Source organism: Fusarium proliferatum, assembly GCF_900067095.1.
Source record: "Fusarium proliferatum ET1 genome assembly, contig: FPRO_scaffold002, whole genome shotgun sequence".
Classification (NCBI taxonomy): Eukaryota; Fungi; Ascomycota; class Sordariomycetes; order Hypocreales; family Nectriaceae; genus Fusarium; species Fusarium proliferatum.
This window is the reverse complement of record NW_022194791.1, coordinates 372,094-396,556: the sequence shown is the minus strand read 5'-3', so window position 1 is coordinate 396,556 and position 24,463 is coordinate 372,094. Positions and strand designations below refer to the sequence as shown.

Sequence of the window (24,463 nt, the reverse complement as noted above, 5' to 3'; positions counted from 1 at the left end):
CGATCAGACAGGGACTTCCGAATTACCGAGTCCCCGCACGTGAGGCTGAATAGCTGCAGGTTGTCTTCTGTCTATTGGCAACATCAATGGTCTAGACATGGGTCTTGGAGTAGCTCAGACGTTAGCTGCATATGAACGCTTCAGTGTAACCCGTCACCAGCGTCTCAACTCACCACGCGCAGTGTTTGAACAGGTGCTTCGCCACCGCAGAATGACGCTTAAGTTTCGCAAATTCTTAATTAATGTTATCAAACGTCATTTTATCAAGCTGCTTAGGGTTGGTGAACTATTGATCTTTTTAGTAAGATTAAAAAGATTAAATAAATAAAATTCCTACTCTTATACTTAAATTATAAGTATTATTAAAGTAATAGGTGTCAGTAAATTTCAAGTTATTCATATTTCTGTCTCTAAGTTCCTGTCAACTGAAACTTCCGTTAATAAGTCTTCCGTAAATAACACCTCTAGCTAGCATCTTAGACATAATACTATAACTGATCGCCCCCGTCTCAATACATATTGTCTGTCTCACCTGGGTTACTTAAATTCCTTCATCAAGCAGATGATCTTTTATCTTCTTCAACTATCTGGTGAAGCGAGACACCAACATCTGCGACTAATCGTTCAAGAAACTCCGGGAGCCTCAACGGGACCAAGTCCTCGAGCTCTGTTGCAATACTACTGCTACCAGATGAGGTGACTTTCTCGAGCTCCTTTCCCACAGCCTTGATGATTTCAGGAGTGATCTTTTTGGATATATCTCGAACAATCTGGAAGGAATTGCATTAATGACTTGTAGCAGTCGATGTAAGTGTTCTATACTTACGCGAGTCTTAATCTGCGGCTTGCAGCGCTTCTTCAACACCGCGAAGCGCTTAACCAGCACGTTCTTGTTTCTAGTCCACCCGAATTTCTTTCTCATCTCATCTTGAATAGCGGAGTATCCAAGACCTTCGGCTTTGAGACTCATGAGAAGTTTGTCTTGCTCCTTGGTCCAGCCATTATTGCTTAAAGGCGGACTCGCAATTGACTGTGTGGTAGAGTCTTCTCTATCAAAGCTTGGAAACGCCCCCCCAATGGCATTAACCCCCCGGAGTGGTGAAGCTTGGTTGATGGTGGGAGTGTTATCGAGCTTCTCCATGACAGTCGGGTAGATAGAGGACATGTATGTCTCGAACCCTTGATTGCAGTCTACCACTTGTCTCGTGACACTTGGGTTCTCGGGTGAAATAAATACAAGGAGATTCGAGTCGTTGAAATGCTGAGCGTAGTTGACGCCGCCGACTACAGCCATACTGTCTCGGTCTTCTCTAGACAAAACGGCAGCTGGGCCTAAGAACTGGGACGGGCCCGCGGGATTTTTCAGGGCGTTCGATTGCAGAGAAGAAATAGGGATAGAAGGAGTAGAGGTCCAGCCGGTGCTATAACCAGGTGCAAACGGAATCTGGTTGGCAGAGGGGCAGTCGTCGCGCGACATGGTATGTAGTCTTAATGATTCAGATCAACGCAGCAGTAAAAGAAGAAAGTTTGGCAAATGGCCGTTGCATTCGCTGTTATTTAAAGTAGAGTTATTGCGTAAAGTATGGTGTAGGTTCAAATGTTTTTATTATTTTCCTGTGGCTCTTTCCCAGCTCACAAGCAGGGCTTACGTAGCTAGCACCTGGGGGTTGAAAATTGGCTTGCAAGTTAGCCTGGCACTCAGCTTCAAGTTTGGCTCTATTCCTGGTTGCACATTTGATTGGTTTGTTGTTTAGGTGCGCTGCCTGTGCGCCCGACAATGTGCTTATTTCGGGCTCGGCTGTATGCCTGGCTTCGAGCCCAGCTCCGCACCTAGTCTAATGTACCATACAACTGCGACATCCGATTTGACGACAAACGCCACCGGCATAATTCATGCGTGATTTTCAAACCCTCGTGTTCTCGACGCATCAGCGTCCAGCCAGTAAGTCGCTGCATCTCATTAAAGGATGTCCTGAGGAATATAAAATGCATGGTGTTGCCAATTCAGACCCTGATTCTCACTCCAAATTCTGACTTCAGTTTTGATACTCGAGCTTTTTACATCGATTCAAAGATACGTCTCAATATTCTGTCACATTCTCTCTCAAGTTGGCCTGTTCCATCCACCTTGAGCATCATGGCAACCTCCAGCCATACACGGCCAGAGCATACTGTAAGTTTCAGCACCCGTCAATGAGACCTTGTGATAATCTAAATGCTTCTGTAGATTGTCCAGGCTGCGTTTAGAAACGCTACTCCATATATTCTCCAGCTATTTCTAGCTGAGATTGAGAAGCTCGATCTTTTTGGGGAAGGGCACACTGATGAGGCCTATGTCGAAAGCCTGACTGAGCTGAAATATGCCATCGAGCTGATACACAAACCCAGAGTCAAAAAACAATTGGCAAGATTATAAAACTATCCAGAGGTCCATACCTGAATGGCAAACGGTGAGAAGAGAGAGTCATGGCTTGTACAAATTACTTGTGATGGGGAGCTGGGAAACTGAAAGACTCTTGGTGCATTGTGAGGGCTTGATGATGGATTATATTTAGATTGAAGTCAGGACACATTAAACACTTTCATATCTTTTTCTTTGCCAAAGGGTGCTTTGTAATCCATGAAAGACGGCTGCAGTCAGGCGGAAAGCCACACCATCCACTATCTGGTCCTCGCTGTCTATGTCCCAGTCCTCTTCCGTGTCTGAAGCTTTAGTCCTTTGGCAGGAGCTTGATGGTTACGGTGATTAGGAGAACTGGCTACTACCATCTATGATGCGGTTTCTTCCAGATTGTCGAGATATGTCCAAAAGAATTGCTATTGAAAGAAGACTGCTCCAATCACCAAGGTCGTCGTCTCCAAGTTATCAGCACCCAAAACGTCACGTTTTAAACTTGTCTTTCGGTTATTATGCTTAGCCTTTAGAATCTTTCCTTGGCGCACGTTTGAATCGCTAAGTCAGACTTTAAGTGATATAATTGGCCAGTGCTACGGCGTTCGAGACCGCAATAGCAGCCCAAATTGGATAATAACGTGGAAAATGGAGCTAGTACCTGCGCTATTGGCACCGCTGAAGCTGCTTTATGCCAATAGCGTCAAGCCTCAAAAAACAAAATAAACCCCTTAGTGAAAAACTCGAGATTTTAAATATCCCTGGTTTTCTCATCTTCCCTTCCACATTGTTAGTCCCTCACTCAGTCAAACTCTTGTCGCTCCTTTCTGACCGCGAAAATGCGTTTCGCTGCTTTTCTCTCGTTGGGCCTCGGCGCCAATATCGCAATCGCAAGTGTGTGTAAGCCGCGAAGTCGAACATCGAGTGACTCTAGTAAGCGAAATCTTCTTATAGAGCAACAGGTTGTTTACTAATTGATATTCAGGTACAGTGTCTACTGAGCCTGTGTCTACGTCGACGGGATCTATTGCTCTCTCTACTACAACTACAGACGTCATGGCAGAGAGTACAACCTCCGACGAATTATCTATCAGTATCACATTCACCGACGACGGTAAAACTTCTACCGAGGCGACCGAATCACAGAGCGCTAGCGTTGAGCTCTCAGCTTCCACTGCTACAGAAACGGCTACAACTGAAATCCCTACTACGACTGCTGAAACCACTGCGACGGCTGAGGTCACGACATCTGCTGAAGCAACCACGACGTACGAGACTACCACCACCGAAGACACATTTGTGCCGATTCCCACCTTCAATATCAAGGCCCTAGGCTCAGACATCGACGGCCAATTGTTGCGAGGCGATCCAGTTGTATATAACAACATCGGCTGGTACACGCCCTCTCCCCCAGTTCTGACACTCTCTATCGAAGATAACACCAACTATGTACGAGAGATAAACACCGGGAAATACTTGTGCGTTGCATTCGGGGGTGACGGTTTCCCAAACTCCAATATGCTCTGCGACCCTAGTAATCCCATGGCCGGAGTTGTACCCCTCACATGCGAACAGACTCGCGACCGAAAGCTCAAGTGCTCTGCGCCAGCTGGTGAATGCCACTTGGACGAGATGTCAGACACTACCAATTGCTGGACGGTTTCTGGTACCTGGGACAAGTTCTTTGTGATCCATGGTAGGATAATCAACACTCCTGCTCTTGTCATGGCATCGAGTAGCGATCTTTCCACGCCCAACGATATGGAAGCCATCGAGCTTCATCTCGTTCCCTATGCGGATTAATTTCTGTGGCATCTGACTGGCGTCAAATCAGTACTTCTCTTCCCACTTATTTATACAGTTTTATTTTATACAAGTTTCTTAGTTAAATAGTTCTAAAATATACTAATTTCACTACTTCCTCAATGTGATTAATCGATGTTGCGCTGTATGTCATCTTTATAAATCAGCATCCAGAAGTTGTCTAACCTGCACTTTTATCTTTATTTAGTTGACTATTTAATAACGCTTTTATCTTACTTTTTCTAGCAAGTGAAACCCTGTGTTCTTTTATATTTGTGGCTTTGGAATTACTCCTCTCTTGATCACAAATTGGAAGAAGAGTTCAGAGTAAGCAATAGTCAAGCCGTAGGGCGACTTAAGTTAAGCTGAGAAAGAGAGGATATATAGAGAACGTAAATACAATACATAACAAAAGCTCTAATACATTCTTACGAGATAAAATAGCCCAGGTTCGAGCCAGTTTTGCTACATACCAGCGCATGTGAGGCGCCTACTAGCAAAGTCCAGCCAGCCTCGTTTAAGCTTATACAGCCACATTTCTGCAAGCGCACTGTACGATGGTATGATATGCACGCTTTTGGAAGAACGTGGCGCGGCAGCCAAGTTCTCTGTGGTGATATAAGCGAAGGAGCATGTGCTGGTGAGAATCCAGACCTCATTTACGGACGCAAGCATGACGCCTTTTGTTTCCAAGTTCTTTAAGGCTTATCAGCCAACGCCAAACCAAGCATCTCAGATATGCAGAGGAAATAGCTTCAGAAATATCGGTCAACGAAATACGCTGTCAAAGGTCCAGCATTCTTGATACATAAAGTCTATTCTGCCAAATTCACTTACTTTGATGCTGCAACAACATTGATAACGTTCGTGACACTACACACGCGGTCATTATGAGATTCGCAAACTTTATTTCCAAGTTGCTTCCCTGGTTAGTTCTGGCAAAGGCCGCACTTGCACAGAATACGCTTCAACAGACATGTACAGGCTTGAAGAGCTTGTCAGCCTGCAAGTTCGAGTTTTCTGTGCCTTATGGTGTCAACGTGACTATGAAGACAGTTCCCGATAAAAAGGTACCCATCTCGAGCATCTGATCAGCCAAGGGCTCGCTGATTTTCCGGCTTTAGTATGACGAGTGCAAGTCCAAGGAGAAATATAAGAAGCCTTGCCCTACACCTAAAAAGCCTAAGGCCATGTGCGATGCATGGAGATGTGTTCCAGGTAAAGTCGTTCCTCTAACCGGTAGACATGCCCACTAACGCTGAGGAGGATGGATTGATACAACCAAGCAAGTCATCACAGGCTTGGAAGTTCTCACCAAAAAGTTCAACCTCTGCGACACTGTCCGAAAGATCTTGGGTCAGCCCCAAGGCGATAGCTTCATCAAGTCTTCCAACGCAATCTGCCAGTGCTTTCCCCGTATTGGTGAATTGAGTGCAACATCAGGCTTCAAGTCGTTTGACCAGGGTGTTTTATCGACCGCAGATTCAAAGGATGTCAACCAAGTCGTGAAAGTCCAAAAAGTAAGCTCTCTCAATTTATATATCTGGGTATTTATTAATCGGTATTTTCTGGTAGTGTATGAATGATTCGGGCTTCAAGACAGCTGATGACCGGGACAAAGTCAGAAAGACCCTCCAGTCCATGGCAAAGCCCAAGGTGCTTATCCTCGAGGGGCCTGAGGTATGTTCAGCTTTCATCAGCTTCTCAGTTATCCCATCAGTCTAACAGACTTTCAGATCAACGAAGACAGCTATTCTAAGCTTATGGCTATAAGCAAATCCTGTAAACCAGGGTCCTCATGTACCGGCATGCAGATTCAAGAGACCATTCAGAACCTTTTTACCCCATACATGGCCGACATTGCCCGGCAGTTCCGAGAGGGGCTGTTCGTTCCGTGGGTTCCCTTTCTCCAAGACCTGCTACTTATCTCCAACGACTTTAATCTGGCGTCTCAAAATCTCGGCTCGCCTTTTATCAGCTTCCGGTCCAGGTTTGACTATGCAACACAAACCTCTTGTGTTGAGCTTGGTAGCTGCGATGGACCTGCGGTGTCCTCGTTTTTCAAGCAAGGTAGGCTTACGAGAATTCAACCCGCATTCACACCAACTGACAATATCTCACAGTCGGCGATGTAGTTAAGAGCACCCAACTTATTTACCATATGAGTGTCCCGGAAACATCGAGTAATCTACTTACAACATACATCAAGGAGGCACAGGACGCTAACGAACTCGCCGAAGCACTCCCGGACGAGTCTGCAAGTGCTGATCTGTTCAGAGGGGGCGAGATTAAAACTGTTCAAGACCTGTTCATGTTCGTACCCACCATCGACCGCACATTCCTCCTCCAAAGGAAGATAGGGTGGATAGTTGACTTTTACGCGGGCTACTCGGCCGAAAACCGAGGTCTTGTTACCTCGACATACAACTCCCTGGTATCTGTTGCCGATTCAAGCTCATCTGCTATAGAATTAGAACTTAACGTCCAAGAACACCCCGAAAACGACAGCTTGCTGCAGCAGATAATCATGATGAAGTGGATCATGAAGGGGGAGATTCAAGGGCATCTTTATACTATGAAGAGAGCTCTTGAGCGGTACGATGACTCAATCGCCAAGTCATCATTTGGTCCTGGCAAGTCTGGTGTTGTCATGGAGCCGAGTGCCATTAGCTACCAGCGATGGACCAAGATTCCCAAGATGGCGATGCCTTGCTCGAAGCAAGTCACCAAGACCTTCAATAAGGCGGGGTTCACTAAGACGTTTTCGTTCACGGAGTATTCCAAGTGTATGGTTGAAGGCGCAACTGCATATTATCCCAAGCTTCAGATCCCTTACATTCGGTTGGCGTTGTAGATATTGGCAACTCAGACAGCTCAAGTAGGTGCTCATTTAATAAATTAGTGGTGTAGAATAACTTCGACTGGCCAATTGAGAAGATCATCCCATGGTGAACCCTTCACCTTTTCCACAATGGCGGTGATCAACGCCTCTGCCCAGTTCTCAAAGAACCAATACTCCGTTTCGCCCCAGTACAGTAGAATATCGTAGTACGCAAGAATGATAAGAGCCAACGGATGTCCCGACACGGCCAGATCCAAGAAGTCTCGCGGCACGGACATGGGCCACGAGAAGATGACCCTCAGTTCTGGCGGTGATACTTTGTACAGATTTGAAAACGCGTCATCGACGCAACCAGTGATGGATACGACGGCGGAAGTCAGCACAGCTCTGGACTGGTCTTCCATTGAGTCCGATGCTATCCGTCGTGCAAGCTCGGGTAATCTGGCATGCAGACCGCGAAGAAGGTAGCTATTAACGTGCGGATGCGGCGTCTCGCAGAAGAGTTCTTTCAGAGGACCGTTTCTGAGATCTGCGGCTCCTGGTGAATGAAGTACAGCCTCCATGCCGTTGACGAGGGAAAAGATCTCCATCAGACTCTGAACAGGTTGGGAGCACCCGTGACTTCGAAAGTCATCGCAGTTCGGAAACGCAGCGAATTTGTTGACGACTATAAACGTCGTGCTAGCGTATAAAGCGTGGCAATTCGATGAGTTGACTGGTTCAGACAGCGCTTCCCTGAGTCCACGTAGAGAAGCATTCTGGTGTTTTGATGCTTGCAGGAGGTAGGAATGTCTCTTTTCGGGATAGAGGTGAGCGAGGTGATAGCCTGAGAAAGCCAATACTTGTCGAAGAAACCAGGGATATGCTAGAGCGACTTGGGGCACTGATTGCTGAAAGGTAGGGATGGTTCTCTCGTTGAAGACCATGGTTTTGTACGTGACGGTGGTGTAGTGAAGCATGAGCTCGGCGGTAGATACCCAACAATCAGGTTCGTCGAGAGGACTGGAGAATAAAGAGCCGGATAATAGAGATGCTGGACTTCCAGCCGGGAGGCTGTTGCTAGGTGTTTGGAGAGAGCGATTGGTCAGAGGTTTTTGTTCTTGGTAGTCATCCGACTTGACAAGCTCCAAGCTACATCGGACTCTGTGCCTGACGCATGCAGAACAAGGGACCTCTTCGTCACACTACGACTCAGTTAGACAGGTGTCACTAGTCATGAGTCGCGACTCTAATCGCATACCTTGACTCGCCGCTTCTTGCAACGTATGCAGCCATTTCGGGACTTTTTGTACCCCACGCGAGTGGATTTGGCCTGTTCCGTCTCCCCGTCCATTGGAAAGATGGCCTTGGAGCGCACAAGGCAGTAATGGAACAGTGGAGGGTTGATTCTGGAAGAAGTGGGATCTCGCACTCGTTCCGAGTGGAATTTGGGGAAAATTGGGCGGTTCTGGTGAACGGGGAGTTTGGGTTGATTACCAGAGAAAATCGGATGGTTTATCTGCCCGATCCCGAGCTTATGACGAATGCGAACGCGAAGCCGAGGCTAGACTGTCCAATAGAAGTTCACGAACTGAGAGAATTACGGGGGGGTTAAATGCTGACAGGGAGCGCCATTGTTGGCAATTTATTGTTTCTATTTTAACTTCACACGCGACAACACGGTACTGTTCATGTGAAGCACTCATATATTCACAACTGCCTTAACTTCTATATACACAAGAAATATGTTCACTGAATTTCATCCATTCTTACCAACTAACACGGCTTAGTAGAGCGATCGTCGTCGAAAGTCCATGGGAACACGAGCGGCGCGACGACGACGAAGACCTCGCTTGCACTTGGTTCCAGGAGTAGGAACGGGAGTAGGAGCAGAGCTGATGGGCTCAGGGAGAGTAGAGTTACTACCGCCGACCTTGAGAGCGGCAATCTTCTCGGCTGCGTGCTCGGCGGCCACCATGATGATGGCCTGAGTGTTGCCGGTGGGAAGATCAGGGTGCATGGAGGCATCGACGACGAAGAGATTGTCGGTGCCGTAGACCTTGGTGTTGAGATCGACGACAGCGCTACCGTTGGCCTTGCGACCGTCGTCGACGCCCATCTTGGCGCTGCCCATCCAGTGATCGCCGCTGATCATCTTGGTAGCCAGGATGTCATCGACGGTGGCACCGGGGGTGATGTAAGAGAGGGTAGAATTGCTACCGCTGGTCAGGTCAAGCCAATACTGAACAAAGTCAGCCATGGCCTTGCGATCCTCTTGGTCGATCAGCCAGGGCTTGGTGTTGAGAACGGTGTTTCCACCAGCGGTGATACCAAGCTCGCCAACAGTGGATGTACCGTGGGTCAAGAATGTGCGGACAGTGATGATGCCGTCGGCCATGGCACTAGCGGTACCCTGAAGGTATCGAACGCGACCATCAGCGCCCTTTGCAGATGTCCAGAGGTGCATGCGCTGAGCAGCCTGGGTGATAGGACCAGAGCCCTGGTAGTAAAGCTCCAAGTCAGACTTGACGGGCTCAGTAGCGATGTTGTTGAACTTGTAGGCGGTGAAGTTGCTCTTGGTCTTGAACTGAAGCATGACCTGGGCGTGGTCCTGGAGATGGTGTCCAACGGGGAGGTCGATGAAGTCAGAAGCAGCGGGAAGAGTGACACCAGTCTTGGAAGCACCCTGTTTCACGATAGCGAGAGCATCAGACTTACCGATGCCAGCGTTCCAGAGAAGACGAGGAGTCGACATGGCACCAGCTGCGAGGACGACCTTACCGCCCGCCTTGACATTGATGATCTGCTTGCTTCCGTTGGCGCCTTGGGTAAGAACGCCAGTGATCTTGCTGCCGGTTCTAATGGGCTGGATAACCTTTGTCTCGAGCTTGAGAGTAAAGTTGGGAAGGTTCTTGGCGAACGGCATATAAGTGCGAGCAGGTCCAGCACGCATGTTGTTCTTGATAGACCACGAAGGGCGAGAGTACACAAGGTGTTTCTCGTTAGGCTCCTCGATAGAGTCAACCTCCTTCCAGCCCTTGGCGCTCAAGTATCCAGAGAGGATAGTGTAGGTTCGATCATCGTAGTACTTCCCATCGTCGGAGGGAGAAGTAGTACCAGGGTTGCGCTCATACAGGCGATCAGCGGCCTTGGAGAGGTCAGCCCAGCTCCAGCCCTTGGGCCAGCGCTGGAAATCGCGCTCAGGAGGGTGGATGAAGTTGAGGCCGTTGATGGAGCTGGATCCGCCGAGGAGACAGCCAGCGGTAGAAGCTGTGTCACTGCAGAACTTGGTGCCCGACATGCTGGTCATGCTGCTGCCGAGAGCGGGGATGTCGTAAGGAGTGAGGGTGTTGTTCCATGGGAGGGCCTGGGCAGCGTTTCCGAGAGCGACGGTGTTGGCTGGGCCGCGCTCGATGAGAAGAACACTGGCGCCAGACTCGGCGAGGCGCTCAGCGGCGATGATACCAGCGGGACCACCGCCGACGACGATGACATCGTAGGTCACGTTGGAGGTGGTGGGGGGCAGAGTGGTGGAGTTTCCAGGGACGCCGGGTGTGCCTGTTCCAGGAGCGGGGGTAGTCTCCTTGGCCATAGCAGCCCAGGTGGCGAACTTGGCAGAAGCAGCTTTCTTGATATCAAGACCGAACTGTCCAAAGCCAGCGCCATGATAGTTCAGAGCGCTCTCGGGATCAGAAGGGGTATCGACATCGATAGATGACCAAGCATATCCAACAACAGGAGACTCGCCAGTCAACGAAGTAGTCTCTTTAACAACACAACCCTCACAGAGGAAAGTATATGACACATGAGTGCTGTTGACAAAGGTACCATCAGGGATAGGCGTAGCCTTAACGGTACTGTTGGTGTAAACATCCGGGTTGGCGTACGAGTTCGCCATACGAAAGCTCGTAACGATATCATCGCCATTCGGCCACGCAACAAAGAGCATGCCACCAACCATACCGCCTCTGAACGAAATACCACCCCAGCCCTCCTTCTCACGAGGGAACACCATCTGCGCGATAAGATCCTTTCCCAGAGTTTCGGGCACAGCGATACCAAGACTGTAGCCATCGTCGACGAAGCGCTGGAAGTCAATTCCCGTCTTGGGATCGGTGTAGGCGGAGGATCGAAGGCCTTGGGCGGAGGCGAGGCCTAGAAGGCCTGCCATGCTGGAGAGTGTGAAGCGCATGGTGGATAATGAATGGAAGTGTTTGAAGTTTCAAGAGAGTGAGGTTAGACCACCAGGGTCTGTGTGAAAGAATGGAATGTACCGCGAGCGGTAGGAAAGAAGAAAAGCACCGTACTGGCGGTGGTGAGAGAAAGAAAGGCAGCGACAAAGAGCGTAGCTTGAACAGAATCACTTCACAGCGAACATTAACATCCTATATATCTCTATACAACGCGATGATCAGCGGATCCAATGCAATACGCCTTAATGTCCAATAACCATGAACAGACATACACCAACCGGGAAAATTCCCTCCAAAGGCAAGGAACATCTACAAGGGGCACAGTCACCTCCGACCTTATGTGTTACAAAACCTGCGAGTGAAAGTTATCTATCAACATTTGTTCCTTCAGTGGATCTGGAATTTTGGAAATGATCCCTGCAAGAGGAAGCGCCTAACGGAAAAGGATGGTGGTGTTTCAAATGTCGAGGCTGCTATTGGCGGGGTATTTAATCTTTTTTGCGAAAAGTGCTCGTTTCGTTTCATGGAGGTTTATTAAGGGGTGAGGCTCTTTCATGCCTGTGATGAATTGAAATGGTAGGGATTTTATTGGATGGGATTGGTGAGCGTGTTTGGGATTGATTGTGATGGAAGCTCGTGATAATCAGTTTTCGGGTCTTGTCAGCTTTTGGCGTACCAGACCTACGGCACCTTCTCATATTAGCATTTCATCTAGAGTGGCACTTTATCATGCCAAGTTTCGAATTTACCTCTTTCGATTTTTTCTTATAATGAACGATGTCTTCCATCCTGTGTAGTGGGTTTGAAGGATGGCCTCGGTGTCCCCATGGAGTCTCCATCACCATTAGCGACGTGGGTCAAGAGTAGACGAAAACAAGCTTTCTGACCCGGAAGCTATCTCCTGATCATGACGGCCCCGTTGATAGCGAGCTCGGACAAATCTGCAGCACAGTGGGTTGCTCGCGGTACCTGAAACCGTTGTCGATCGTTGCCTTCTTATCACTTATCGCCGGTATCATGATGATAAGAGAGGTATGACGTGGTGGCCATGACTTAGTTCCTTATCGATAGCAGACTCTGGGAAAAGGTGAACAGCTTTAGGGTGAGCTCATACTGGCAATATGGTATAAAAAGTCATGCCATTTTGCAACGGATGCTTACAATTCCTCTTCAGTTTTCTCGCTACTTAAATTTACATTTATTCGTCAAACCCGAGATTTTTACATTATTTATCTACAAAGTTTGAGATTTGTTGTTCCCTGTTCACCAACGAGACTTCCGAAAATTGGTCCGCTGTGCCGATTCGCATTTCGACAACCTGCAGTCTGCTTTAACTAAAGTCTGTAAATAGGTGTCGAGACAAGCAGACTGTGCCATCACCATTTAGAAGAAACTCCCTTTTATTCGGCTCACCTCACCGCTTTATCAAGAAGATGGCCGTGAAGTATTCAGCATTTTCAATGACACTTTCCTTTACGATACTATAACTCAAGAGCCGAGGTCCCAATTAGCTTCGAACTGTCACCTTCCAAGCTTAAATGTCCCCCAATGTCCCTACGATTAAAAGGGAAATGATATGCCACTATCCCCGCGTTCGGTCTCCATTCTCCCGAGACAACTCCCATAACTCAACGAATGATTTTAAGCTTCGACACTAACAATCGCTGAAACAATGCCGAGATCACCGAGTGCAACGCATCAATTCCAAACGATATGGCAACTTTCCCATAGCGGGACTTTATCCATCAATCGGCTGCATTACAAGTGCCGGCCCAATCCTGGCGGCTGTCTGGGGTCGATATGTTTTCTGAATGGTGGGAAAAGGCTTCATATCCCTGTTTCATCAGGCTTGGCGCAGACGGAGAGTCCGCCTGAATAGGTAAACGCGGAGTCTAGATCGCGAACCTTGTTTTGTAAAACGAATGATCACCTGGATTGTCAGTTTGGGGGTTTAATTGATGCAATTCATGCGCTTGGAATAGATATATACGGCTCTGGGCGACGTCTTGGGTTTTATTATACTCTCAGTGGTTTTTTTATCTGAAACTCAACTCATCATGAAGCTGTCTCTTTCACTTGCGGCGCTCGCCGCTGGAGCCTTTCAGGTCGTGTCTGGCCAGACAGTGTACTTTGCTGGTGAGTAACTAAATCAGTGGTGATCTGGGGATAGACGCTGACCAGATGAAAAGGTGACTCCACCATGGCAAAGAATGGAGCCAACGACGGTGTGACCGACGGCTGGGGTAACTACATCGGCAAATATCTCAAGGTCACAGCCGTCAACAAGGCCATCGGCGGCCGCTCAGCCCGCTCCTACACCAACGAGGGCCGCTTCACCGAGATCGTGAACCTCGTCAAGAAGGGCGACATCGTCGTCATTGAGTTCGGCCACAACGACGGCGGCTCCCCCGAGAAGAACGACAACAACCGCTCCGACTGTCCTGGTGCAGGCACAGAAGTCTGCATCTCCGACAAGACGGGCGAGAAGGTGTACACATTTGTGTTCTACGTCTCGCAAGCCGCCAAAGCCCTCGTCGCCAAGGGCGCTACCGTGATTCTCAGCTCGCAGACTCCCAACAACCAATGGGAGACCGGAACGTTTCAGCCTGCCGCTCCTCGTTTCGTAGGATATGTTCCTACCGCTGCTAAGGCTTTGAACAGCCCTAGCGTTACTTATGTTGACCACTTTGCTGCTGTTACGAAGATGTATCAGAAGCTTGGTAATACAAAGGTTAACTCTTTGTATCCTAAGGATCATACGCATACTAGCCCTGAGGCTGCAGACCTCATTGCCAAGGCTTTTGTTCAGGCTATTGATGAGGAGATGAATGGAAAGACTAGCCTGAAGTCTTATATCAAGACTCCTGTTACCAAGGTGTACTAAGTTCAGTTTGGCCAAGTGTCTGAAGTTGGATGACATAGGAAATTGTGTATAACTTCTTTGTATATAGTGGTCGTGATCATGATACATACAGATAACGTATATGGGATATTTGTTCATGTCAACCTCAAGAACTCATCAAAATGTCGCTGGTCTTCTAATCATCATTGCAAGCCCTGTATTAAAATGTGCTGTTCTAGTTGCTGACAAACAAAGCCTTCACCATACTCTTTAGTTCCGGACAACAACAGCCTCCTTAACGAATGACCCCTCAACCGCAACCTTGACCAAGAATCTCGCCACGCTATTTGGCCTGACACTATCAGACATCCCCATTCCTTCACCAGCACTTCCCAATGTCTCAACCTCCTTGTCCGTCTCCTTCCCAAACTCCAATCTCACAGCTCTCACGAGAGTCCAATCCATATCAGTTGCCCGAATCTCTTTATCCAACAAATTATGATCCTCCAGAGCATATTTAATGTTCGTCCATCCCATAAAAGCTCTGCTCACCCAAGGAAGCTTCCCCCACGAGTTACCTACCCCTGCCGTAGACATGACGACGATGCGCTTGATACCAGCTTCTTTCAACACCTCACATGCATTGGCGCACGAGTCTGCCAGAAAGCGAGGCGGCGAAACCTGAGCTGCGAAGGGACTGTCTGATTTGCGGACCGTGTTGAGAGTCATGATTGTTGCGGATATTGCCAAGCCTGGAGCAGCTGTAAGAGCACGGCGGATATCGTCTTTCGAGAGCGGCGAGCCGGCCACGACAGTGAGGCCAGGCCGAGAAGCAACTTTGCTGGAGTCGCGTACAAGTGCTACGGCGGTGTGATGTTGAGAAAGAAGTTCGGAGACGACGTATTTGCCGGTTCGGCCTGTTGCGCCTAAGAGGAGGAAGTGCATGATGGGATAGGAGGAGTTGTCGAAGGAGTTGTCAGAGGAGCCTTATGTATTGGCGACAAGTCAAAGAAGAATGATGGCTTTGATGAGTATTGAACAATCAGAGGAAGTTGTGTGTGCTGAGAACAGAATTCACGGTTCAATGACTTGTTTATGTACTTGGACCTGCAGTTGGGCTGAACAGCGGAGTCAGCCTCTCATTGGTCGGTTCGGTCAGCATGCTTTTCTGGGGTGCGCCGCATCTCACGCATTGATCCAACTAGCGTCTCGGGCTTACAAATTCGTGACGGACTTAGCAGTCGAAGATCGCGAAGTTTGGTGACTCATTTATCTACTGAGATCGCTTTGCTAAGCTACTGTCAATTCCCCGACGCATATCGTAGTCCTTCAATCGTTCGTTGACGAGATTTGCTAAATCCTGAAGTTGCTTGCTTTCTTCCCTCAGCCTGGCATCAAGATCTGGTGAAGTTTCTGAAGTTCCAAGAAGAATGATTTTCAAGATGAGATATAAGATGCGTAGGAAGTTATCAGAGATTGACTCGGGCTCTCCTGGTTGCGTCTCCTTGTGAAGAGATTCTAGGGCACCGAGCCATGAGTCCAAGCCATCAAGCAAGTTTCGTCTTTCTAAAAGAAAGGATTGAGCCTGTTCCTTTGAATGAGTTTCTGTAACCCCCCGGAGAAGTGAAATGGTTGAAGTCGCGACTTTTGTGAGTTCCGCTCGCATATTTGGCGCCAGTTTTCGATCACTCCTCGTTTCAATCGGCGGCGTCATTATGCTTGACGCTTTTGAGGGTTGTTGTTCTGTAAACCTACAAGGCGCAGCGAACAGCTTTATAATGAAGATGTCCAAGGCAGGCAGACCACTGTGGCGTGGAGGCATCAGGCCATCAGTGGTCAGGTACGGTCTGGCGCGGTACTCGCGTAGGATGTTTAGTCCACGGATTATATGCAGTCCCATGGCTGAGAAGTTACCTCGGACTTGCTCAACACTGATCAAGACTTGGCAACAAAGGAGTGCGGACTTCAAGCTGTCGGGGCTGGGATATGCGAGGTTGGATGCGAGGCTCGTCAAAGCTTCACTATACTGTTGAAGACCGTAGTTGTAACTCAATCTCTGCTGTTCGTCAGTCTCAGATGTATCTGCTTCTTTCTTCGACTCGAGATTTCCGCGAAGAGCCCTGAGACACAGCAGAGCATGACGTATAGAATCGTTAGTCAAGCTAGCCTGGAGGACCTGCTCCGCTTCCTCATTGCAGCTCAGCTCAACGTCGAATATCGTTTTGGTGGAGAAGTATCGATTGAGGTCGCCAGTGCTCAGTGGAGGGTTCCCTTCGGCGTGATTATGCCCTGAAGCTGAAACATCTGGCTTGCCGGCTGGTTGCGGCGTGCTGGGGAAGGGCCTAAAGACAGACTCGTAACCATCGCATTTGCGCCCAGTCTTGACACACTTCTCGCAAAAGGGCTTGGCCTCATCGCATTTGATCTTTCTGATTCTATATTCTGTAAGTATGATCCTTGCAAGAATGAAATGTGGAGTCTGGACTGACCGGCATGTTGCGCAACCCGTCTTCACCTTTGTTCGGCCTCGGGACGCGGGCTTAGGAGCGATCATTGTGAGAATTCTGATGTATCTGGGATCATGCGAGGTTTGAAAGAGGATGAATGCCGAACAGACGAATGAGCAGCTAAAGATGTGACTTGTTCGAAGGATCGAGTCGCATGGCGCTAGCGGTCCTCAAAGGTCAGGGCGGAAGATCAGCACTAACTGCATTGGGAAGCAACAGCGAGCAGACCAATCGCTGTCGAGTAACTACGAAACGACTCGACTTCACGCCATCCCCACCCTGGCATCACTTCATGTAAACCTTTCAAAGAAAAGAGAAAAATGAGTCAAAGTATTATAAGAACTGTAGTCTAGTAGATTTTATAAGGCCTGAAAGATCGGAAAGAGAATTACCGCGGTTTTCTATCTCAAGCCATTCGACATAAAGATGTTCGTGTAGATATTGGATATGCCCTGAAATATCTACCTATTGCACGGCATCGTCAAGAAATAACTAGAACCCATAGTCCTACTCTCGTGTTTGAACCCTTTTTATAGTGCTGGAGGAGTGTGTATTGACTGACCACATGTTTCGGGACTCCAATACTCCTTCAGAGTGAGTTGCCTCCCCATTGAGACCTTGCTGCTACCTCGACACTTCACCTTGACTCGAAGTTTTTAGAATACGGATATCTGATTTTAGACAACTAACTATTGAAACAATATTCAGGGGTTGTTGCTAGTATTCTGGTTCTGGAAAGTCGTTGAGCTGATTATGAAAGATCTTGGAGAGCTGTTTAGAGCCTTTAGTGCTATCGTACATATCGCAAGAACAGACAATTTTAACCAAAGCTGGTCTGAATGATAAAGCAAAAGATCAATCTGATCAAGGAAGCAACAGTTTCAGAGATATTATCCAGACTTGGTAGCAGTGTGCGTCCCATCTGCTCCACTGGGAACTTCACAACGGCCATGTAGCCACTCAACCCTATCATCGAGATGCGTCATGAAAGAAACCATGGCAAAGTGTCAGTACTCGTCAAGGACATTTCAAGGTCGTTTCAGTAGGAACTTTTCTGGTTTGATAGGCCGAGCAGCCAAATCTTCTGTTCATTCTCAGAACTGACACGCTCACAGCTCTGGTCTCTGAAAAGGGAGAACAATTTGGCCTCAGCGACTGAGCCATTGAATTAACGCTACTTGTATGATCTGAAATTCTCAGTATGATCAACGGTAACAGTTCTACGATTGAATTCCTTGCCATTGGCCTAGTAAATCGTACGCAGAAGTGATCAAAGCTTACTGCTGGACTTGCCACCCGAATTGGTTGGTGATAGCGTACCTGCAAGCTGTGAAAGTGCAGGTAACACGACAGTGTCTGGGTCTGAGGAAATTTTCACTTGGTAGACTCGCGCAGAAGTACAATGGGCAGCTGTGCCAACTGTGATTACAAGGACTAGCTAGAGCTAAGTACATGGACACTGAACCTGTGCCGCAAAAACTGAGGGGAGATGATTCTGTCTCTCAAGGAGGGTGGATCGCGATACAATTCCACCAAGACGTCGTGCTTAAAGGCCGATCCATCATTTCCCTGCTGCGATCCCTCTCTCATGTACAAAAAAGCCCAAATGTAGAAGACATCTACTACCCAAGAATCTTCTTAGCCTCCGAGAGGGAAAGCTCCTGAGCCTGGATTGGTCCTGTGATGCCCGTTGCCTGCATCGACTTCAGCATCAGAGCGAAGTCGAGCTTTCCGTAGTGGAGAATCCACCGTTGGAGACTTGGCATAACCTGCATAGCATCAAAGTTCTTTCCAAGTTTCTCGAAGACCACGGGTTGCTGATCAGGATCGATGAGGCGTCGGTCACCTAAGTCATCGCACGCGTTTCGGTCATAGACCAGCCAGATAGGATGGTTAGTCTTGGTGGCATCAATGACGAGGACATATTCAGTGTCGATATAGTCTTCATCCGTCTCTTCCTTAGACTTCATCTGTAGCTGCCCGATCGGCATGACTAGAGAAGGAAGCTGTTCACCAGAAGCTGTGAGCGTACCGGTGTTGGAAGGCTCCGGACCAAGGCGAGAAGGGGAGGATTCAATCTTCTGCAGAGAGATCAACGCAGGATGGGCATGATAGTCGCCAGACTCAATGTCTGCAGAGGGTGATAGTGGTGGGAGCTCCGCCTCCTGCGTCCACAGAGCCTCAGAATTTGTTGCGACTGCAAACGTATCCTCGCCATCGGTGCCGAGATCAAATCTGTCCACCCTATCGATAGTCAAGCCAAAGTGATGCTTCGAAATAGGACCGACATCTCTAAAGTCCATAGCAGCAAGCTGCTTAAGCCAATCCTCGGCTGAACGACGAGGCGATTCTCTGTCTAACTTACATGCTTTCTCTAGAAACTGATCCAGCATTTCTTCACTGCCAGTTTCATGCTTCAACTTCGCCAAGTACTCGTCTGGAGACACTAAGATAATAGGGTCAGCTGAATGCAATTCGGGGAGTGTACTTGGGAGGGTACTTACTAGTCCAAGGACTGCTAACTGCTTTCTGAATCTCCGCAACGCGATCGTCTGAAAGCTCAGTGGCGTCCATCTTGGGATCTGGTTGGAGGGCTTCGGTGGCTGCGATAGTATTGTCTGGGATGTTGATGATGGGAAGGCGAGTGTATGCAAGTTGTGAGTTTGTGGATCGGGGAGACTTTGGACCACGCCCTCGATGTATTGGGTATGGGGATGGTCTACCAGTGTCGCACAGAATGGAAGGTCGGTGAGTCAACAGTGGCGGTCGATCAAACTGCGCTTTGCTTGTTTCGGCGCCAGTGGCACATACTCTGGTATCGGTATAGGGGGTGTCAATATCGTTCGTTACACTGTCAGTTACCTGTATCATGCCCCAAAACTTGTTTCCGAAGGTTTCCCTCATGCTGGCGTGGTTTTCAGCTGCGAGAAATGCGAAAGTGATGGATGGTGCATGGATGTTCGGACATGTTCACCTGTTCAACGAGTGCAGTCTTTTGGGCAATTGAACGATATTTGATGGGGAGTAGATGAGAACATGCACATAGAGGCTAGGTGTTTGCCAAAGAGAACACATTCAGCTTAATTTATCCCTAACTATGGAAGTGCGGCGAAAGGCTTCGTCAGCCATAACATTCTCCGGGCGGCACCCACTCTCCTTGTCCCCATGGTTCTCTGGTGATCTGTAGTAAAGATAAAATGACTGTAGAGATGATCTACTTATGCTCGTGAATAGGAGTGACTCTGGTCCAGGATGCAGGAAGATCACTGAAAGTCACGTTTCTGGCCCTGATTGCTCCTGTGATCCCGGTCTGTTGGAAAGAATCCCGAATCTGCGTGAAATCGAGGGTACCATAGGATTGGATCCAATCTTGGAGACTTGGCAACACTTGGGCTGCATCAAAATTCTTTTCTGTCCTGCTGAACACAAGCTTAGTTGTCTCTGGTCTGATGTAGGCCCGGTCTTCCTCCAGACTTCCAATATTGCGATCGAACATTAGCCAGAGAGGGTGCGCATCCGCGATGGCATCAACGACGAGGACATAGTCAGTATCGACTGAGTATGAGATGCCGGCCTTGTCCGTATATCGGCTCTGTAGCCGCCCGATCGGCAGTACGACAGATGGAAGGGGCAGACCAGCTGTTGAGGGTTTGAGGGTCTTGCCATAGTCGCCAACAGCAAGGATACCGGTCTTACTGGTAAACTCAAGACAAAAAAGGCCTGGATGATCGCTGGGAACATGCGAAGAGAAAATGGCCGCCTCTTCCTTTGGTGGTGTATTGTCCACAGTCAGAACTCCAGGAAATGGTGATACAGTGAAGGCAGGTTCGCCGTTGGTAACCAGATCGAAGTCCACGACGTTGTTGATGACCAAGTCCAAGGCATGGTTGCTGATAGCAGAAGAATCTGAAAAGTCGACCGTGGTGAGCCTCTGAAGCCATTCCTTTGGTGTCTCACGTGGGGATACTATGTCCACCGTGCTGCTGCCTTCTTTGGTTCTTTTCGTAACCAGGTCTAGGAAAGCGACACGACGGGCTAAAGTGGCAATATTAGCGATCAGGGCCTGTTGAAAAACACGGAGGAAAGCTTACCATCTCCCACGGGATCACCATGAAAAGGTTCATTGCGTGGAGTGAAGAACTCAGGGTGCTCGGCAAGGATTGCAGGGAGTTCGACACGTACTTCAATCTCTTCAGCGAATTCATCGGAAGACTTTCTGGCATCCATCTGAAACAGATTTCAGTGAAAGAATTTATAAAGCCTGGATGAAAGCAACACTCGGGTTTCAGTTGTTGATGAGTCGTTCAAGATGAAAGAGACGATCTAGACGTTGGAAGGTCGAGTACACCAGAGGCTCAGTTTGGCTAGATGGGAGATGTCAGATGAGTCTCCTGGCGAGGGAGAGTGGGCGGAACAAAATTGCTGACAGAGAAAGTGTGCAGGCCGCCACTGGGTGATGCAGAAATGTAGTAGGCGGGGGGAGGGTGAGATGTGAAAAGTACTTGGGTACCGCATCAGCTTGTTTCCGACCTGGCCCCGCTTGGGGCACAGAAAGGGGGCATGCGGTTCCACGAGATATTCACCTCGCTTTCCACGGAGTTCCTCATACCCGCATGAAAGATCCCGGAAATCGGAGAAGTTCACAGGGGGCGTCTGTCTAGCTTGGGAGGTACTTAAAGAAATGTCTACTTGGTGACACAAGAGTCTCATACCGCCAGTCACATAGCCCCAAATGTTGAATGTGAGGCCACGAGCGTCTAAGGAGGTTGAAGGGGTTGAAGTGGTGGATAACTAAATCTACATCCAAGGCGTGTCGAGTGCAGACCCATCTGGATATTTAATTAGTGCAAGTTCTCAAATTTGATCTACCTACCATCCCGATTCTCATATCAGGTATTCTGAGTTTCCCTTAAGCGGAAAACCTCTTTTATTTTCTTCCTTGAAAGCCTGGGAAGAGATGTCGATCTACCGTAGACTCCAAAGGTGCAAGTTTGATGTCTATCTATACTCATGGCACGATGTGCCCAAAGAGTACTTGACACCTGAAGCGATGGAAGCATGTAGGGCAGGGGCAAGAGTTCTTACCCTGATAATGCAGGATTTGCGAGTCCAACTCGAACTTTACACCGCTATTGACCTCGAAACAGCTCTTGATGCTACCGAACTCATCACCGTCGCTTCATTCTTCTACTTCGGCCCGTTGATCGGTATGGCGATGGCTACGAAAGACAAAGCCAAGACTCGAGCGGATCATGAGAGAGTTAATAGCCAAATAGCTGAGATGGACCAGCTGTACCGGACTGTTTCTGAGGCCCAGCGCGCGCTAAGCAATCTTCAAACGGCCGGGGCTGTACGGGTGTTGGAGGATATAACGAGTATCTATTCATCAACGGATCGTTTTTTCAGCACACCAGTCCAAATTACACTCCTCAGCCCCATTGAGCTTCTCATGAGAATCGTAACAGCCCGTCAGACATGGAAAAGCCTCGGTATGATCCTTGAAGCAGAGATATGATGAGAAGGAGGAATGACTAATGGAAAACAAATGCCAGGGGACCTTTGTCAAGAATATCGGAGTCTAAACATAGCCAACTCTACAGGTGTCCAAAACACCCTAGCCAAAGCCGTCTTCGTTTGCATAGGCGTCTCAACAGGCAATAGCCCGGCATGCACCATAACAGCTTCGGCAGATCACTGGACTGGTTACCCAAAGCTTAGTAACTTTGTCAAAAAGCTACGCCAAATGCGTCGCATGGTCACTATTGGGGATGTGGGCCGTGGCAGAAATAAGGGCGCTCCGCTTATTGTCGAATGGAGCGAAGACCTCTGGAAACGACGGCTGGATGAGAACGAATCACTCTCTAGCCTTGTTGCACACCCAAAGGGCTACTTCTCTCACCTATATGGCGTCGCAACACCCCTTAAATGTCCCTCTTTCAAACCCAAGGCTAGGTGTCAAGCACTTTTCGAATACGCAGTCCCCGATGATGTTAGAGAGAGAGAGAGAACAGAGACTGCATTGTACCAAGGATTCACCTGTGCAGAGACCTACGCTCACCTTTTCTGCCGACAATTGGGTGGGAAGGGGCATGCTCCGTGTGTCAGACGCTGAGAAGCAGTGTCCATAGAACATGGTAGAGAACTTGGGTAGTCTGGACTCTTAAGAAATCTGAATTGTAAGGTCTCTTTTTCCTTGTTAATTAGCAATATTACGATTTCTTTTACCTTGTTCAAAGCACAGAAGGTCCAATTGTGGTAGACAGCTCGTTGCCAAATTTACCTCTCCTGTGATTGATGTAAGTAGGTATTGGTGAAGTCCCTGATCCCTGTAGGAGCGCTTTGTGAGTCCCGGCTGTAAGCCCCCCCGTAAAACGAGAAGGCTCAGGCGCTGCGGTTACGCTAACTAATCCTTTACAGGCGTCCTTTTCTTCTCGGGGAGGACCTCGCTGTGCCGCACCGCCAGTTTCATTGCTGGCAGACCACAGTGATTCGGCACCATTGGTTAGCACTTTTTGCTGCTATATCATGCGACTGGCATTACACTCAATGCATTGAGCTCGTTTGTTTATTAGACACCCAACCTGTCCATGCCCGAGTGTTCAGCTAACATCGTATTTTTAGATTGAGAAGTGCAGGGGCGAAGGGAGAATGCAACCCATTCCATGTAGACATGACACTTACTCAATTCTGCCGCCACTTATTGCACATTGCCGCACCTGGCCGAGATGATGGGTGTTGAAGATATGCGCACATATAACGTCCTTGATGACAAACCTGACATAGATGTTGGTTAGAAGACACGTTCTTTCATCTTTCTCAAGACCAGTGAATCAAGCGGATGGGGTCAAGCGAAACCTCAGACGCCAAACTGCCAGGTTTGATCACCGGAACATCTAAGGGGAAAGTCTTTTGTCATAAATGGGTAATGGACTTCAATCATCTAAATTCTATTCAACCAGAGATTTAATTGTTGCGGAAGAGGGCTTTGTAGACTCTATCGGCGTGGTCATGGTGAAATTGTGGTCGGAAAAAAAGCTTGTAAGGTACACCAGCTTCACCGGAGTTAGTGTCAGTCCGTGGACAGTCCCATCAAAAAAGGCCTTACTCAAAGATACATTACTCTCTAAGAGCATCCATCTTATTAAACAATAACAACAGTTCTAAATAGAGATCATTTGGAGTGATAGCATCTGCTTAATTTAGAGACTAAGACTTCCAATGAATAAAGAGAGTATATTTAGATTAGTTCATCTCCTTCAGGTTCGTGATACCGACAGGATCTACGAAATTTGCTGCAGTAAGCTTCTGAAGCCATTCTTTTGGTGACTAGAGCGGTGATTCGATCTATAGCCCATGCTCTCTCCAAAAAGGGAATCATGCTGTTGTCCCTCCTAGTTTCTCTTTCTAGCCTCTCGTTATAGTTGCCTGGAGATCCTGCCGGTCATGTTAGTAAATGGGAGCTGCGCTCAAGTATCAGGAGGGGGCTTCTTACGATCCGAACGCCGACCAACGATCTGTATAATCTCCGCATAGCGTTGATCCGATATCTCATCGGCAGCCATTGAAGCTGTGAGCCGGATGTGTTTTCGCAGTGAGACTTGTGGCTGGGAGCTTAAATCAGCACAGAGACGTGGGAGCTTAGAAGTGAAGTACGAACAACACGATGTTCAGAACGTCAAAGAAAGCAACTGCCCCCCCCTAATCCGTTGCTGTAAGGGTATTTGAAAAATGAAATTCGTTTGCAGGACGCTGAACGCCACAGACTGTTGTGAATGCGAGGTCTGTTGTCCGTATGAAGGAAGAAGCTAGCTCGGGGCCCAAGCGGGCAGGCTACATCACAAGGGATGTGTGGGCCTCAGGCACACATATCTCAACACAAATTCCTCTGACTCATTGACGAGATGA

General features: G+C 48.4%; 12 protein-coding genes across 12 annotated transcripts; 5 read left to right on the top strand and 7 right to left on the bottom strand.

Annotated features, from left to right (window-relative positions):
* Positions 1-554: 554 nt before the first annotated feature.
* Positions 555-1,477, bottom strand: FPRO_03712 (uncharacterized protein; the record flags this gene model as incomplete). The annotated part of the gene is made up of 2 exons (XM_031226046.1): positions 555-770; positions 827-1,477. 2 exons carry the CDS (start codon positions 1,475-1,477, stop codon positions 555-557), a joined length of 867 nt encoding a protein of 288 aa, XP_031076621.1.
* A 660-nt stretch (positions 1,478-2,137) lies between these two features.
* On the top strand, positions 2,138-2,416 carry FPRO_03713 (uncharacterized protein; the record flags this gene model as incomplete). The annotated part of the gene is made up of 2 exons (XM_031226045.1): positions 2,138-2,173; positions 2,228-2,416. The coding sequence occupies 2 exons, from the start codon at positions 2,138-2,140 to the stop codon at positions 2,414-2,416; spliced, it is 225 nt and encodes a 74-aa protein (XP_031076620.1).
* An 815-nt stretch (positions 2,417-3,231) lies between these two features.
* Positions 3,232-4,195, top strand: FPRO_03714 (uncharacterized protein; the record flags this gene model as incomplete). The annotated part of the gene is made up of 2 exons (XM_031226044.1): positions 3,232-3,325; positions 3,378-4,195. 2 exons carry the CDS (start codon positions 3,232-3,234, stop codon positions 4,193-4,195), a joined length of 912 nt encoding a protein of 303 aa, XP_031076619.1.
* An 890-nt stretch (positions 4,196-5,085) lies between these two features.
* On the top strand, positions 5,086-7,049 carry FPRO_03715 (uncharacterized protein; the record flags this gene model as incomplete). The annotated part of the gene is made up of 6 exons (XM_031226043.1): positions 5,086-5,265; positions 5,320-5,413; positions 5,462-5,715; positions 5,771-5,875; positions 5,932-6,265; positions 6,319-7,049. 6 exons carry the CDS (start codon positions 5,086-5,088, stop codon positions 7,047-7,049), a joined length of 1,698 nt encoding a protein of 565 aa, XP_031076618.1.
* A 44-nt stretch (positions 7,050-7,093) lies between these two features.
* On the bottom strand, positions 7,094-8,370 carry FPRO_03716 (uncharacterized protein; the record flags this gene model as incomplete). Its single annotated transcript, XM_031226042.1, has 2 exons — positions 7,094-8,221; positions 8,278-8,370. 2 exons carry the CDS (start codon positions 8,368-8,370, stop codon positions 7,094-7,096), a joined length of 1,221 nt encoding a protein of 406 aa, XP_031076617.1.
* Positions 8,371-8,802: 432 nt separating this feature from the next.
* Positions 8,803-11,208, bottom strand: FPRO_03717 (uncharacterized protein; the record flags this gene model as incomplete). The annotated part of the gene is made up of 1 exon (XM_031226041.1): positions 8,803-11,208. The coding sequence occupies one exon, from the start codon at positions 11,206-11,208 to the stop codon at positions 8,803-8,805; it is 2,406 nt and encodes an 801-aa protein (XP_031076616.1).
* Positions 11,209-13,266: 2,058 nt separating this feature from the next.
* Positions 13,267-14,093, top strand: FPRO_03718 (putative rhamnogalacturonan acetylesterase precursor; the record flags this gene model as incomplete). Its single annotated transcript, XM_031226038.1, has 2 exons — positions 13,267-13,345; positions 13,399-14,093. 2 exons carry the CDS (start codon positions 13,267-13,269, stop codon positions 14,091-14,093), a joined length of 774 nt encoding a protein of 257 aa, XP_031076615.1.
* A 228-nt stretch (positions 14,094-14,321) lies between these two features.
* FPRO_03719 (uncharacterized protein) lies at positions 14,322-14,996 on the bottom strand (the record flags this gene model as incomplete). Its single annotated transcript, XM_031226037.1, has 1 exon — positions 14,322-14,996. The coding sequence occupies one exon, from the start codon at positions 14,994-14,996 to the stop codon at positions 14,322-14,324; it is 675 nt and encodes a 224-aa protein (XP_031076614.1).
* A 328-nt stretch (positions 14,997-15,324) lies between these two features.
* FPRO_03720 (uncharacterized protein) lies at positions 15,325-16,605 on the bottom strand (the record flags this gene model as incomplete). Its single annotated transcript, XM_031226036.1, has 2 exons — positions 15,325-16,486; positions 16,541-16,605. The coding sequence occupies 2 exons, from the start codon at positions 16,603-16,605 to the stop codon at positions 15,325-15,327; spliced, it is 1,227 nt and encodes a 408-aa protein (XP_031076613.1).
* Positions 16,606-18,180: 1,575 nt separating this feature from the next.
* FPRO_03721 (uncharacterized protein) lies at positions 18,181-19,462 on the bottom strand (the record flags this gene model as incomplete). The annotated part of the gene is made up of 2 exons (XM_031226035.1): positions 18,181-19,004; positions 19,063-19,462. 2 exons carry the CDS (start codon positions 19,460-19,462, stop codon positions 18,181-18,183), a joined length of 1,224 nt encoding a protein of 407 aa, XP_031076612.1.
* A 310-nt stretch (positions 19,463-19,772) lies between these two features.
* Positions 19,773-20,785, bottom strand: FPRO_03722 (uncharacterized protein; the record flags this gene model as incomplete). The annotated part of the gene is made up of 2 exons (XM_031226034.1): positions 19,773-20,593; positions 20,650-20,785. 2 exons carry the CDS (start codon positions 20,783-20,785, stop codon positions 19,773-19,775), a joined length of 957 nt encoding a protein of 318 aa, XP_031076611.1.
* Positions 20,786-21,515: 730 nt separating this feature from the next.
* FPRO_03723 (uncharacterized protein) lies at positions 21,516-22,686 on the top strand (the record flags this gene model as incomplete). Its single annotated transcript, XM_031226033.1, has 3 exons — positions 21,516-22,047; positions 22,111-22,547; positions 22,603-22,686. The coding sequence occupies 3 exons, from the start codon at positions 21,516-21,518 to the stop codon at positions 22,684-22,686; spliced, it is 1,053 nt and encodes a 350-aa protein (XP_031076610.1).
* Positions 22,687-24,463: the final 1,777 nt, after the last annotated feature.